Raw genomic sequence first — 14,022 nt, forward strand, 5'->3', positions numbered from 1 at the left:
AAACAAAACGGGTAACGCCGACGGGTTGTCCAGACAAACTGAACTTGAAAAGTGATCTGTGAGTGCTTCCCCGGACATCCCCAAGCCGATCCGTTGGGATCAGACTGTGTATGCCGGCTTGGTTCTGGGGGAGCATTGTGGCAAACCTAGCCACTTCTGGACTATAATGTAAGAAAGGTTGTCTATAGGCTGTATTGTGTGCTATGTAGATGTGACAGACCCTTCTGGCAGTACTGAAGGAGTTAAATGTGTTAGCTTTAAGAAGACTATTCTTGAACGACAAGGTTACTAGTCTCAGCTATTGTGTACTTTCATTAAAGCTAGTGATTACCATTCCATTGTTCAATCACATCTAGAGAGACGACGCCTTAGTGATAAGAAGAGCCAAGTGTGTGTCCTGTGGTTAAGTTGTTATCAGCTTGAGCAAGGTATTCTATTGTATCATGTCAAAAGGCGTGTTCCATCCATCTAATCTACAACATTCTTTTCAACCCCCCATCTGGGAGGTCAGACCTGCATAAATACTAGGCATAGCCTTTTTAATAAAGTTCATTCTGTTTTAAACCTGAAAACTGGCTGGGTCGTGAGTTATTGACTCCCAAACTGTGTTTCGTCCGGTTATTGGGAGTATTTTAATATTGCTCTCCGCTACAGTACCATTTATATACACGTCACACACAGACACCAGCACTACACAGCTTTATACAGTTGTATGTACCATTTATATACACGTCACACAGACACCAGTACTACACAGCTTTATACAGTTGTATGTACCATTTATATACACGTCACACACAGACACCAGTACTACACAGCTTTATACAGTTGTATGTACCATTTATATACACGTCACACACAGACACCAGTACTACACAGCTTTATACAGTTGTATGTACCATTTATATACACGTCACACAGACACCAGTACTACACAGCTTTATACAGTTGTATGTACCATTTATATACACGTCACACACAGACACCAGTACTACACAGCTTTATACAGTTGTATGTACCATTTATATACACGTCACACACAGACACCAGTACTACACAGCTTTATACAGTTGTATGTACCATTTATATACACGTCACACAGACACCAGTACTACACAGCTTTATACAGTTGTATGTACCATTTATATACACGTCACACACAGACACCAGTACTACACAGCTTTTTACAGTTGTATGTACCATTTATATACACGTCACACACAGACACCAGTACTACACAGCTTTATACAGTTGTATGTACCATTTATATACACGTCACACACAGACACCAGTACTACACAGCTTTATACAGTTGTATGTACCATTTATATACACGTCACACAGACACCAGTACTACACAGCTTTATACAGTTGTATGTACCATTTATATACACGTCACACACAGACACCAGTACTACACAGCTTTATACAGTTGTATGTACCATTTATATACACGTCACACACAGACACCAGCACTACACAGCTTTATACAGTTGTATGTCACATTTATATACACGTCACACACAGACACCAGTACTACACAGCTTTATACAGTTGTATGTACCATTTATATACACGTCACACACAGACACCAGTACTACACAGCTTTATACAGTTGTATGTACCATTTATATACACGTCACACACAGACACCAGTACTACACAGCTTTATACAGTTGTATGTACCATTTATATACACGTCACACACAGACACCAGTACTACACAGCTTTATACAGCTGTATGTACCATTTATATACACGTCACACACAGACACCAGTACTACACAGCTTTATACAGTTGTATGTACCATTTATATACACGTCACACACAGACACCAGTACTACACAGCTTTATACAGTTGTATGTACCATTTATATACACGTCACACACAGACACCAGTACTACACAGCTTTATACAGTTGTATGTACCATTTATATACACGTCACACACAGACACCAGTACTACACAGCTTTATACAGTTGTATGTACCATTTATATACACGTCACACACAGACACCAGTACTACACAGCTTTATACAGTTGTATGTACCATTTATATACACGTCACACACAGACACCAGTACTACACAGCTTTATACAGTTGTATGTACCATTTATATACACGTCACACACAGACACCAGTACTACACAGCTTTATACAGTTGTATGTACCATTTATATACACGTCACACACAGACACCAGTACTACACAGCTTTATACAGTTGTATGTACCATTTATATACACGTCACACACAGACACCAGTACTACACAGCTTTATACAGCTGTATGTACCATTTATATACACGTCACACACAGACACCAGTACTACACAGCTTTATACAGTTGTATGTACCATTTATATACACGTCACACACAGACACCAGTACTACACAGCTTTATACAGTTGTATGTACCATTTATATACACGTCACACACAGACACCAGTACTACACAGCTTTATACAGTTGTATGTACCATTTATATACACGTCACACACAGACACCAGTACTACACAGCTTTATACAGTTGTATGTACCATTTATATACACGTCACACACAGACACCAGTACTACACAGCTTTATACAGTTGTATGTACCATTTATATACACGTCACACACAGACACCAGTACTACACAGCTTTATACAGCTGTATGTACCATTTATATACACGTCACACACAGACACCAGTACTACACAGCTTTATACAGTTGTATGTACCATTTATATACACGTCACACACAGACACCAGTACTACACAGCTTTATACAGTTGTATGTACCATTTATATACACGTCACACACAGACACCAGTACTACACAGCTTTATACAGTTGTATGTACCATTTATATACACGTCACACACAGACACCAGTACTACACAGCTTTATACAGTTGTATGTACCATTTATATACACGTCACACACAGACACCAGTACTACACAGCTTTATACAGTTGTATGTACCATTTATATACACGTCACACACAGACACCAGTACTACACAGCTTTATACAGTTGTATGTACCATTTATATACACGTCACACACAGACACCAGTACTACACAGCTTTATACAGTTGTATGTACCATTTATATACACGTCACACACAGACACCAGTACTACACAGCTTTATACAGTTGTATGTACCATTTATATACACGTCACACACAGACACCAGTACTACACAGCTTTATACAGTTGTATGTACCATTTATATACACGTCACACACAGACACCAGTACTACACAGCTTTATACAGTTGTATGTACCATTTATATACACGTCACACACAGACACCAGTACTACACAGCTTTATACAGTTGTATGTACCATTTATATACACGTCACACACCAGACACCAGTACTACACAGCTTTATACAGTTGTATGTACCATTTATATACACGTCACACACACAGACACCAGAACAACACAGCTATTATACAGTTGTATGTACCATTTATATACACGTCACACACAAGACACCAGTACTACACAGCTTTATACAGTTGTATGTACATTTATATACACGGTCCCACACAGACACCAGTACTACACAGCTTTATACAGTTGTATGTACCATTGTATATACACGTCACACACACAGACACCAGTACTACACAGCGATTTATTCAGTTGTATGTACCATTATATACACGTCACACACAGACACCAGTACTACACAGCTTTATACAGTTGTATGTACCATTTATATACACGTCACACACGACACCAGTACTACACAGCTTTATACAGTTGTATGTACCATTTATATACACGTCACACACAGACACCAGTACTACACAGCTTTTATACAGTTGTATGTACCATTTATATACACGGCACAACAACAGACACCAGCTACTACACAGCTTTATACAGTTGTATGTACCATTTATATACACGTCACACACAGACACCAGTACTACACAGCTTTATACAGTTGTATGTACCATTTATATACACGTCACACACAGACACCAGTACTACACAGCTTTATACAGTTGTATGTACCATTTATATACACGCTACACACAGACACCCAGTACTACACAGTACTACACAGCTTTATACAGTTGTATGTACCATTTATATACACGTCACACACAGACACCAGTACTACACAGCTTTATACAGTTGTATGTACCATTTATATACACGTCACACACAGACACCAGTACTACACAGCTTTATTCAGTTGTATGTACCATTTATATACACGTCACACACAGACACCAGTACTACACAGCTTTATACAGTTGTATGTACCATTTATATACACGTCACACACAGACACCAGTACTACACAGCTTTATACAGCTGTATGTACCATTTATATACACGTCACACACAGACACCAGTACTACACAGCTTTATACAGTTGTATGTACCATTTATATACACGTCACACACAGACACCAGTACTACACAGCTTTATACAGTTGTATGTACCATTTATATACACGTCACACACAGACACCAGTACTACACAGCTTTATACAGTTGTATGTACCATTTATATACACGTCACACACAGACACCAGTACTACACAGCTTTATACAGCTGTATGTACCATTTATATACACGTCACACACAGACACCAGTACTACACAGCTTTATACAGTTGTATGTACCATTTATATACACGTCACACACAGACACCAGTACTACACAGCTTTATACAGTTGTATGTACCATTTATATACACGTCACACACAGACACCAGTACTACACAGCTTTATACAGTTGTATGTACCATTTATATACACGTCACACACAGACACCAGTACTACACAGCTTTATACAGTTGTATGTACCATTTATATACACGTCACACACAGACAGACACCAGTACTACACAGCTTTATACAGTTGTATGTACCATTTATATACACGTCACACACAGACACCAGTACTACACAGCTTTATACAGTTGTATGTACCATTTATATACACGTCACACAGACACCAGCACTACACAGCTTTATACAGTTGTATGTACCATTTATATACACGTCACACACAGACACCAGTACTACACAGCTTTATACAGTTGTATGTACCATTTATATACACGTCACACACAGACACCAGTACTACACAGCTTTATACAGTTGTATGTACCATTTATATACACGTCACACACAGACACCAGTACTACACAGCTTTATACAGTTGTATGTACCATTTATATACACGTCACACACAGACACCAGTACTACACAGCTTTATACAGTTGTATGTACCATTTATATACACGTCACACACAGACACCAGTACTACACAGCTTTATACAGTTGTATGTACCATTTATATACACGTCACACACAGACACCAGCACTACACAGCTTTATACAGTTGTATGTACCATTTATATACACGTCACACACAGACACCAGTACTACACAGCTTTATACAGTTGTATGTACCATTTATATACACGTCACACACAGACACCAGTACTACACAGCTTTATACAGTTGTATGTACCATTTATATACACGTCACACACAGACACCAGCACTACACAGCTTTATACAGTTGTATGTACCATTTATATACACGTCACACACAGACACCAGTACTACACAGCTTTATACAGTTGTATGTACCATTTATATACACGTCACACACAGACACCAGTACTACACAGCTTTATACAGATGTATGTACCATTTATATACACGTCACACACAGACACCAGCACTACACAGCTTTATACAGTTGTATGTACCATTTATATACACGTCACACACACAGACACCAGTACTACACAGCTTTATACAGTTGTATGTACCATTTATATACACGTCACACACAGACACCAGTACTACACAGCTTTATACAGTTGTATGTACCATTTATATACACGTCACACACAGACACCAGTACTACACAGCTTTATACAGTTGTATGTACCATTTATATACACGTCACACAGACACCAGTACTACACAGCTTTATACAGTTGTATGTACCATTTATATACACGTCACACACAGACACCAGTACTACACAGCTTTATACAGTTGTATGGGCCACTTTTTCTTTATTAGCACACTACGAGTGATGTGATGCTTTACCTGGGAGTGGGCACTGCCAGTTTACAACCTTGCTGACCATTAGCTGGGTAAGGGCACGTGTGCTTTCCTGGTGCACTTAATTCTCTGGTCTGGTGCATTAATAGGTGATGTCACATACGGTTGTTGGCTTCTTCTGACAACTGCAGTCCTCTTCCCATGTTTCTCGGAACATCATCCATGGTACTTAAAGGGACATAAAACATTTTGAACTAACATAAGTTTCTTTTTAAAGATACGATGAGTCCACGGATCACGGATCATCTTAATTACTAATGAGATATTCACCTCCTGGTCAGCAGGAGGAGGCAAAGAACACCACAGCAGAGCTGTTAAATAGCTCCTTCCTTCCCTCCCACTCCAGTCATTCTCTTTGCCTACGTTAGTGATAGGAAGAGGTAAAGTGAGGTGTTAGTTATAGATTCTTCAATCAAGAGTTTATTATTTTTAAGTAGTGCAAGATTGTGCTGCTTTGTTCTAGGGTGTAGCCGTAGTCTATATCTGTCTCTTCAGTAGAGCTTTTGGTGGCTTTCGAGCAATGGGAACTTGTGGGGCATAATTCTCACTGCGCCTCCCATATATTGAATGCTGCCCTTACCAAGAAAACCCGAGGGATATTTATTTAGGACTTTCTTTATATTTCAGGTCCATGGGAGGGAGAGGACCTCTTAAACCTGGAACTGCCTTGCTGTCAGGCAGAAAATGAGGTAAGTGCTGACTTTCTTTCTGGGGAGCGGAAGTAATCTCAGAAAATGGTTAGACACTTTAATTTTTTAAAATTCCTCATTAAATTTGGGTGTTAATTCTCCTAGAGGTTTTAAGGGACACCTTGGACAGTTGGACTCATGGGGCTGTATGTGATTTATTAGCTCTCCTCCCGGTGTTTTATTAATAGCCGACTGGGACATTGCAAATAATGTGGCGGGCTCAATGTGAGAGTCTAGGACAGCTTCCCATTACATTGAGTGTAGTTGTGACTAATAAGGCTAGCGTAATGTGACGTGTATGCTGTTTATCTGGGACTGACAGCTGCCCAGTACATTGCACGTTGATACAGGCTAGTATTGCAGGCTCAGTGTGACAGCCGCGTGGTTTGAGACTGGAGCGGTCTGTTATTGGTCTCCCGGCGCTTTCATTTGTAAAATATTAATGGCGACCGGGAGATGGTGTTTGGTAACGCCCACGGTGGGCTGAGTTTTCGTGTTGGTGCCAATGTTGTTGCGCACCACTATGCTTAAACTTCCGTTATCAGAAGGAACAGTGATCTTAATACCGGACAGTACTGTAGTAATGAATCCGGAATGTTTGCGTAGCAGATGGGCTGGCAGGCACCTCCGCTAGGTTTACTGAGGCGTAGAAGGGGTTGCAATATTGTGTATTGTATCAGACACGTTTACATTAGAGCCTAAGTACAGGAAACCTTTCTTTTCTAACACTTTCGGAAGTTACGCAGGAATGATTGTCTAAATGCTTGTGCTTCACACTGCGCTATGATAAGGTCAGGAAGGCTGTCTAACACTTCAGCAGGGTCAAGCTGATGTATAGACAGAGTTTAACAGTACTGACGATTTTTTTCATACATGTTTAGCTATGTCTGCCCTTGTAATAATAAAGATGAGTTACTCTTTAACATTTCAGGAGAATATCACTTGCTATATGTTAGTTTTTACTAGCAACTAGTTAAGCCTTTATTTATTTACTCTGCCATATGAGCAGGTTGCTTAAAGGCGTGTACATTACTTTTTCTTTCACACATGCAGTGCCCTGCGGTTCCATGCTAATTCCATCTGGACTTGCTGCACTAGAAATGTCATGGCAATGTCTAGGAAGAGCAATGTTGGCTGCTAGTTTTACTTTCCTCTGCACACAGAAATATGTTGCTTTTTAAAATTTAAAGAAACAGTAACTTTTTTTGTGTGTGTGTTAATTTTTATTAAAAAAAATTCACTTTTTTCTGAACCTACTCCTTTCAGGGAGTTTGCTATTTAGGAGCCTATTATCTTTTTCTCTTATAGTGTTCCACAAATTTTTTATAGTCCACATGCAGTACCCTGCGATTCCTCACACTCCTCCCGGAGTTGCTCTGCATTTATGGCATTATGTGTTTTTTCCCACGTGGTAGAGAACATTACTTGAGGCATTATTTTCAATCATCTAGGGTGATTGATTCAGTGGTTGCTATTCCGACTGTTCTTCCCTGTTACCTGAAAGAGGAAGATACTTCGGATTATCTGAGAGAGTATTCTCAGGCTCAGATGAATAATACTGTTGACATTCAGGGTATGCCACAGTTTTCTCCCAGGCGTCCCAAACTTTAATGTCCGCTCAAGCAGTGCCCTGTACTTCTACTCTAGCGCCGCTGGAGTTACCTTAAAAGACATAGCTGATCTCATGTCTTCCACAATTTCTGATGCGTTGTCTGCTTTCCCAATGCTGCAAGGCAAGCGTAAGAGGAAAGCCTGGCATGCTGTAAGTGAGGTTTCTGATGCAATGGTGACAATCTCGGTAGTACTCTCCCTAGGACCTGAGGAGGAGGGTATTGAGGTTCCATCTGAAGGCCAAATTTCAGATTCAGAAAGTTCATTGCCTCTGACTGACACGGAGGTTGTAACTTTTAGGTTCAAGCTAGAACACTTCCGGCTGTTGCTCAGGGAGGTTTTGATTACTTTAGACGACTGTGACTCCACAGTAGTGGTTTCCCCTGCGAAGTCTAGTTAATTGGACAAATATTTCTAAGTCCCTTCTTACTCAGACGTAATTCCTGTGCCAAAGCGAGCTTCAGAGATCGTTATTAAGGAATGGGAGAGACCAGGCATTCCCTTTTTTCCCTCTCCTGTTTTTAAGTAGATGTTTCTCATAACTGACTCTTTTAAGGAGGCTTGGCAATCAGTTCCTAAAGTGGAAGGGGTCTTTTCCACCTTAGCCAAGGGAGTTACTATCCCATAGAGGATAGTTGTGCTTTCAAAGTCCCTATGGATAAGACGTTAGAGGGGTTACTTAAAAAGATTTATGTTCTCCAGGGTCTGCTATGGCAGCCAGCTGCGTGCCTTGCTACCGTCACTAATGCGGCAGCGTATTGGTTTGATGCTCTGTCTGAGGCTCTCAGGACTGAAACTTCCTTGGAGGAGATCCAAGACAGGAAAAAGCTCTGAAGTTAGCTAATGCTTTTATTACGGACGCTTCCCTGCGGATTATTAGACTGGCAGCTGAGAGTTCGGTTTTCTCTATCCTGGCCCACAGAGCCTTATGGTTAAATCCGTGGTCTGTGGACGTATCATCTAAGTCTAAGCTTGAAGCGATTCCTTACAAGGGGAAGACCTTTTTTGGACCTGGCCTGACGGAAATTATCTCTGATCATCTCCTTCCTCAGGATGAGCGAAACAAGCAAAAAGGACGACGGAGCAATTTTCATTCCTTTAGAATTTTCAAGGGAAATTCTCTCTCTTTCTCATCTAAACCGGAGCAATCTAAACATTCTCGGAGAACCGACCAGTCTTGGAAAACAATCCAAGAAGCCTGCTGTTGAATCCAAAACAGCATGAAGGGCATGCCCCCGATCTGGGACCGGATCTGGTAGGGGGCAGACGTTCCTTCTTCGTTCAGGCTTGGGTTCGGGACGTTCAGGATCCTTGGGCAATAGAAATAGTGTCTCAGGGAAACAAATTGGAGTTCAAAAGTTTTCCTCCCAGAGGCAGTTTTTCTTCTTTCAAGATTATCTGCAGACCAGACAATGGAGAGGCGTTCTTACATTGTGTAGGAGACCTCTCTGCCCTGGGAGTGATTGTTCCCGTCCCAGAACAGGGTCAGGGTTTTTATTCCTACCTGTTTGTGGTTCCCAAAAAGGAGGGAACCTTCAGACCACTTTTAGAACTAAAGAGTCTACACAAATTTCTCAGGGTTCCGTCCTTCAAGATGGAAACTTTTCGTTCCATTCTTCCCTTAATCCAGGAGGGTCAATTCAAGACAACTGTGGATTTAAAGGACGCGTACCTACATGTCCCTATTCTCATCACATGTTCCTAAGATTTGCCTTCCAGGACAAACACTTCCAGTCGTGGCACCGCTCCCAGAATCGTCACAAGGATTCTGGGGTTTTCTGTTGGCGGTACTCCGGTCATGGGGCATTGAGGTGGCGCCTTATCTAGACGACATTCTAGTCCAGGCACCATCTTTTCAACAATCAAGATCCCACTCCAACTTAGTGTTATCTTTCCTGAGAACTCTCAGATGGAAGGTACATTTGGGGAAGAGTTCCCTAGTTCCAGACACAAGAGTCATTTTCTTGGGAACCATAATAGATTCCTTGTCCATGAAGATTTTTCTGACAGAAGTCAGGGAATCAAAGATTATAGATCCTTATCTAGCCCTTCAGCCCCCTCCTTGGCCGTTGGTGGCTCAGTGCATGGAGTTAATCGGGCTGATGGTGGCAACGATGGACATCATCCCGTTTGCTAGTTTCCATCTCAGACCTTTGCAGTTAAACTTGCTCAGGTAATGGAACGGAGATTATGCAGACTTGTCTCCTCGAATAACTCTGGAGCAGGAGACAAGGGACTCTCTTCCATGGTGGTTGTTTGGATCATCTCTCCCAGGGGATGCCACCTTGGAGACTTCCGTTGCGGAAGGATCTTCTGATTCAGGGCCCTTTTTTCTATCCAAATCTAGTTTCTCTGAAGCTGACTGCTTGGAGATTGATCGCTTAATTTTATCTAAGCAGAGTTTTTCTGATTTGGTCATGGAGACCATGATTCAGGCTCGTAAACCTGTGACTAGAAGGATTTACCATAAGATTAGGCGCAAATACCTTTATTGGTGTGAATCCGAAGGCTACTAATTGAGTAGGGTTAGGATCATAGAAATTTGTTTTGTCTCCAATCTATATGGTACACATGAACTGGCACTGTCTAGCTGTGAAAAACTGTCAAATGTATTCAAATAAGAGGCGGCCTTCAAGGGCTTAGAAATTAGCATATGAGCCTACCTAGGTTTAGCTGTCAACAAAGAAAACCAAAAGAACAAAGCAAATTTGATGATAAAAGTCAATTAGGAAGTTGTTTAAAATTACTGCCCTATCTGAATCATGAAAGTTTAGTTTTGAATTTACTGTCTCTCCCCCCCCCCCCCCCACACACTTTTTTTTCTTGCAAATCCTTATTTAATCTGGCGCACATCTTGTCAATAACTAAACAGGTCATCTTTTTCATTTGGTAATATCACTGGGAATTAGCTGGAACATGTGGAAAATCATTTTTCTTAAAACTCGTGAACAGATCTAAATTATTATGTATAAGTTCAATAAATACAAATGTAATTCTAGATTGTAAGTTTCCACGGGAATAGGGTCCTCAATCCCTCCTGTGTTTGTAAATGTTGTCTTGTCTCTTACAAGTCTTGTATTGTTTTATTTAAATGAACTGTATCCATGGACAGCGCTGCGGAATATGTTGGCGCTTCATAAATAAAGTATAATAATAATTAAAAAATGTGGTTTTCATGCAAGAATTTTTTCCTGTTTTCATTGATGCTGAAACTCGCAGTTTGTGCACAAGTGGGTATTGGGATAGAAGCTTACTGGCTGTAAAGGACTCATAGGCCTCTATTTATGAAAGGTCTTGCGGACCTGATCCGACAGTGCAGATCAGGTCCGCATGACCTCGCTGAATACGGAGAGCAATACGCTCTCCGTATTCAGCATTGCACCAGCAGCTCACAAGAGCTGCTGGTGCAACGCCGCCCCCTGCTGACTCGCGGCCAATCGGCCGCCAGCAGGGAAGTGTCAATCAACCCGATCGTACTCGATCGGGTTGATTTCTGGCAATGTCTGCCCGCCTCACCAGAGCAGCCGGACAGGGTTATGGAGCAGCGGTCTAGCTGTTTAGACCGCTGCTTCATAACTGGTGTTTCTGGCGAGCATGCAGGCTCGCCAGAAACACGGGGCCTCAAGCTCCTTTCGGAGCTTGCTTGATAGGCCCCATAACTTTTTTTTTTTTAATGCATTTAAAAATCTCCAAGATGCAACAAAGAAAAAGATAAATAACATGAAAGTCTAATTGCTATTTTTTTGTTTATTTTAATACAGAATTCCATCATTCCGGGTCCACCATTCCTGTTTGGCGCTTGCTCTGTGCTGCTGGCACTGCTTGTAGCTTTATTTATTCCCGAACACACCAATCTGAACGCTCGCAGCAGTAACTGGAAGAAGCATGGGGCTGGGCACAGTCACCCTCACAGCCCTCCAGCACCTGGTGAGGGCAAGGAACCTCTGTTACAGGATACAAACGTATGACATTTGCCTGCATACCTCTATCTGGCCTGTGCTGCTAATAGATGCATTCCTGCCCTACAGTTGGTACCAGTTAGACACTTGCCCCACTCTTAGTGCCAGCTGGACAACCACTGATGCGGGGCATCTGCTCTGTGTTCTCATCTTGTTTATGGCACTAAAACTATGGGAGATATCTTGTGCAGGGTTGTCTTGTAGTGTCGCTTGGATACAGAGCAGGTGAAGCCGGCAGGCAAGACGTGCTCTTTTCACCCTTAACTAGGTTATATATATCAGTTTTTTAATCAAAGCCAAAGTCTCTGCATCTTTGTATTGTGCTTCTTGTATTGCAGTGAACCTTTTTATTCACAGCAACATCTACAAGACTAGTGGCTTATCATTTCCAGGACTTTCTGTCAAGCTGGCAGCTGAGCAGGGCTCACCCCTAGTATGGGCTCACCCCTAGTATGGGCTCACCCCTAGTATGGGCTCACTCCTAGTATGGGCTCACCCCTAGTATGGGCTCACCCCTAGTATGGGCTCACCCCTAGTATGGGCTCTGTTTCGGTGCTGACATTTTTGGACCTGTATGAACTTTCTTCTGACATTTTGTCATTTAGACATAAAAACTGAAAGCCTTAACAGTGAATGTGCAACCCAGACACACAATTCCCCTTCACTGCCAAGCGACTGGTTTGTTTTGCCATTCATTGGGTATCGCTAAACACCTGTTACATACGTGGTTTACCTGATGTTCAGATAGCAGAAGCCTCTGGAAACCTCCTTCCTTCAGAGACCCTTTTCCAGCAACAGCAGTGTTTTATTCACCACATACACAACGCTCTCAAACCACTAGTTGTCGGATGAGTACTCTACTTGAATACAGCCCTCGAAGAGCAAAGCCAGTGCGATTGTCTGTGGCCTTCTCAACACATTCTTAGCAAATATTTAGTCCTAGATTTTAATTCTGAAAAGTCCATAGAAAGCTTTATTATACTGATGTGAATATATAAAGAGCTATAATTGTATATATTTTTGCTTGGTTATTTAAAGTGTTGCTTTGTATAAAGTATTGTGTAATTTAATTGGTTCACTTGTTCTGTGTTTTATTTGCTTGATTCTCTGAACATTTCCTAAAACATGATGTAATTTTATTAATAAACCTAAATATTTTTATATTGAACGTTGGGTACAATTTTTATTACGGTAGAAACATTAAAGAGTGTTTGTTTTTCTTGTAGTCAGTTATAAAATATCAGTATATAAACTTCTGTGGTCACTGTAACAATGAGGGGTTATCGCTCACATTAAGAGCAAGACAAGTGGGCATGGAGAGAAATGTACAAGTATTTATTATACAGGCAAATAAATCGGCAGTGCTGAGCATAAAAACGAACATCCATAGGGCAGGAGATAGTCGTATGCGTTTTGGCGAAGCATTGCCTTACTCTCACATTGCCAAGCTCAACACCTCATCCCAAATATAAATTTTCTTTCCAATGGCAGGGAGAGTCCACAAATCCATTCTAATTACTAGTGGGAATTCAACTCCTGCCCACTAGGAGGAGGCAAAGAACACCCCAACAAAGCTTTAAGTATCCCTCCCACTTCCCATAACCCCCAGTCATACTTTGACTTTGTATATCTAGGTGTTGTGCGAAGATGTTGTTTCCCTAG

At 41.2% G+C, this 14,022-nt stretch overlaps 1 protein-coding gene across 2 annotated transcripts in view; it reads left to right on the forward strand.

The window, feature by feature from the left end:
• Positions 1-13,528, forward strand: part of MFSD14A (major facilitator superfamily domain containing 14A) — a 247,077-nt gene extending 233,549 nt beyond the window's left edge. For both annotated transcript variants that reach the window (XM_053693728.1, XM_053693729.1), the window contains one exon: positions 12,163-13,528. In XM_053693728.1, coding sequence (XP_053549703.1) covers positions 12,163-12,369 — 207 coding nt within the window. In that variant the 3' untranslated portion in view covers positions 12,370-13,528. The remainder of the gene's footprint in view (positions 1-12,162) is intronic.
• The last annotated feature ends 494 nt before the right edge of the window (positions 13,529-14,022 follow it).

Source organism: Bombina bombina, chromosome 10 (assembly GCF_027579735.1).
Source record: "Bombina bombina isolate aBomBom1 chromosome 10, aBomBom1.pri, whole genome shotgun sequence".
In the NCBI taxonomy this organism is placed as follows: Eukaryota; Metazoa; Chordata; class Amphibia; order Anura; family Bombinatoridae; genus Bombina; species Bombina bombina.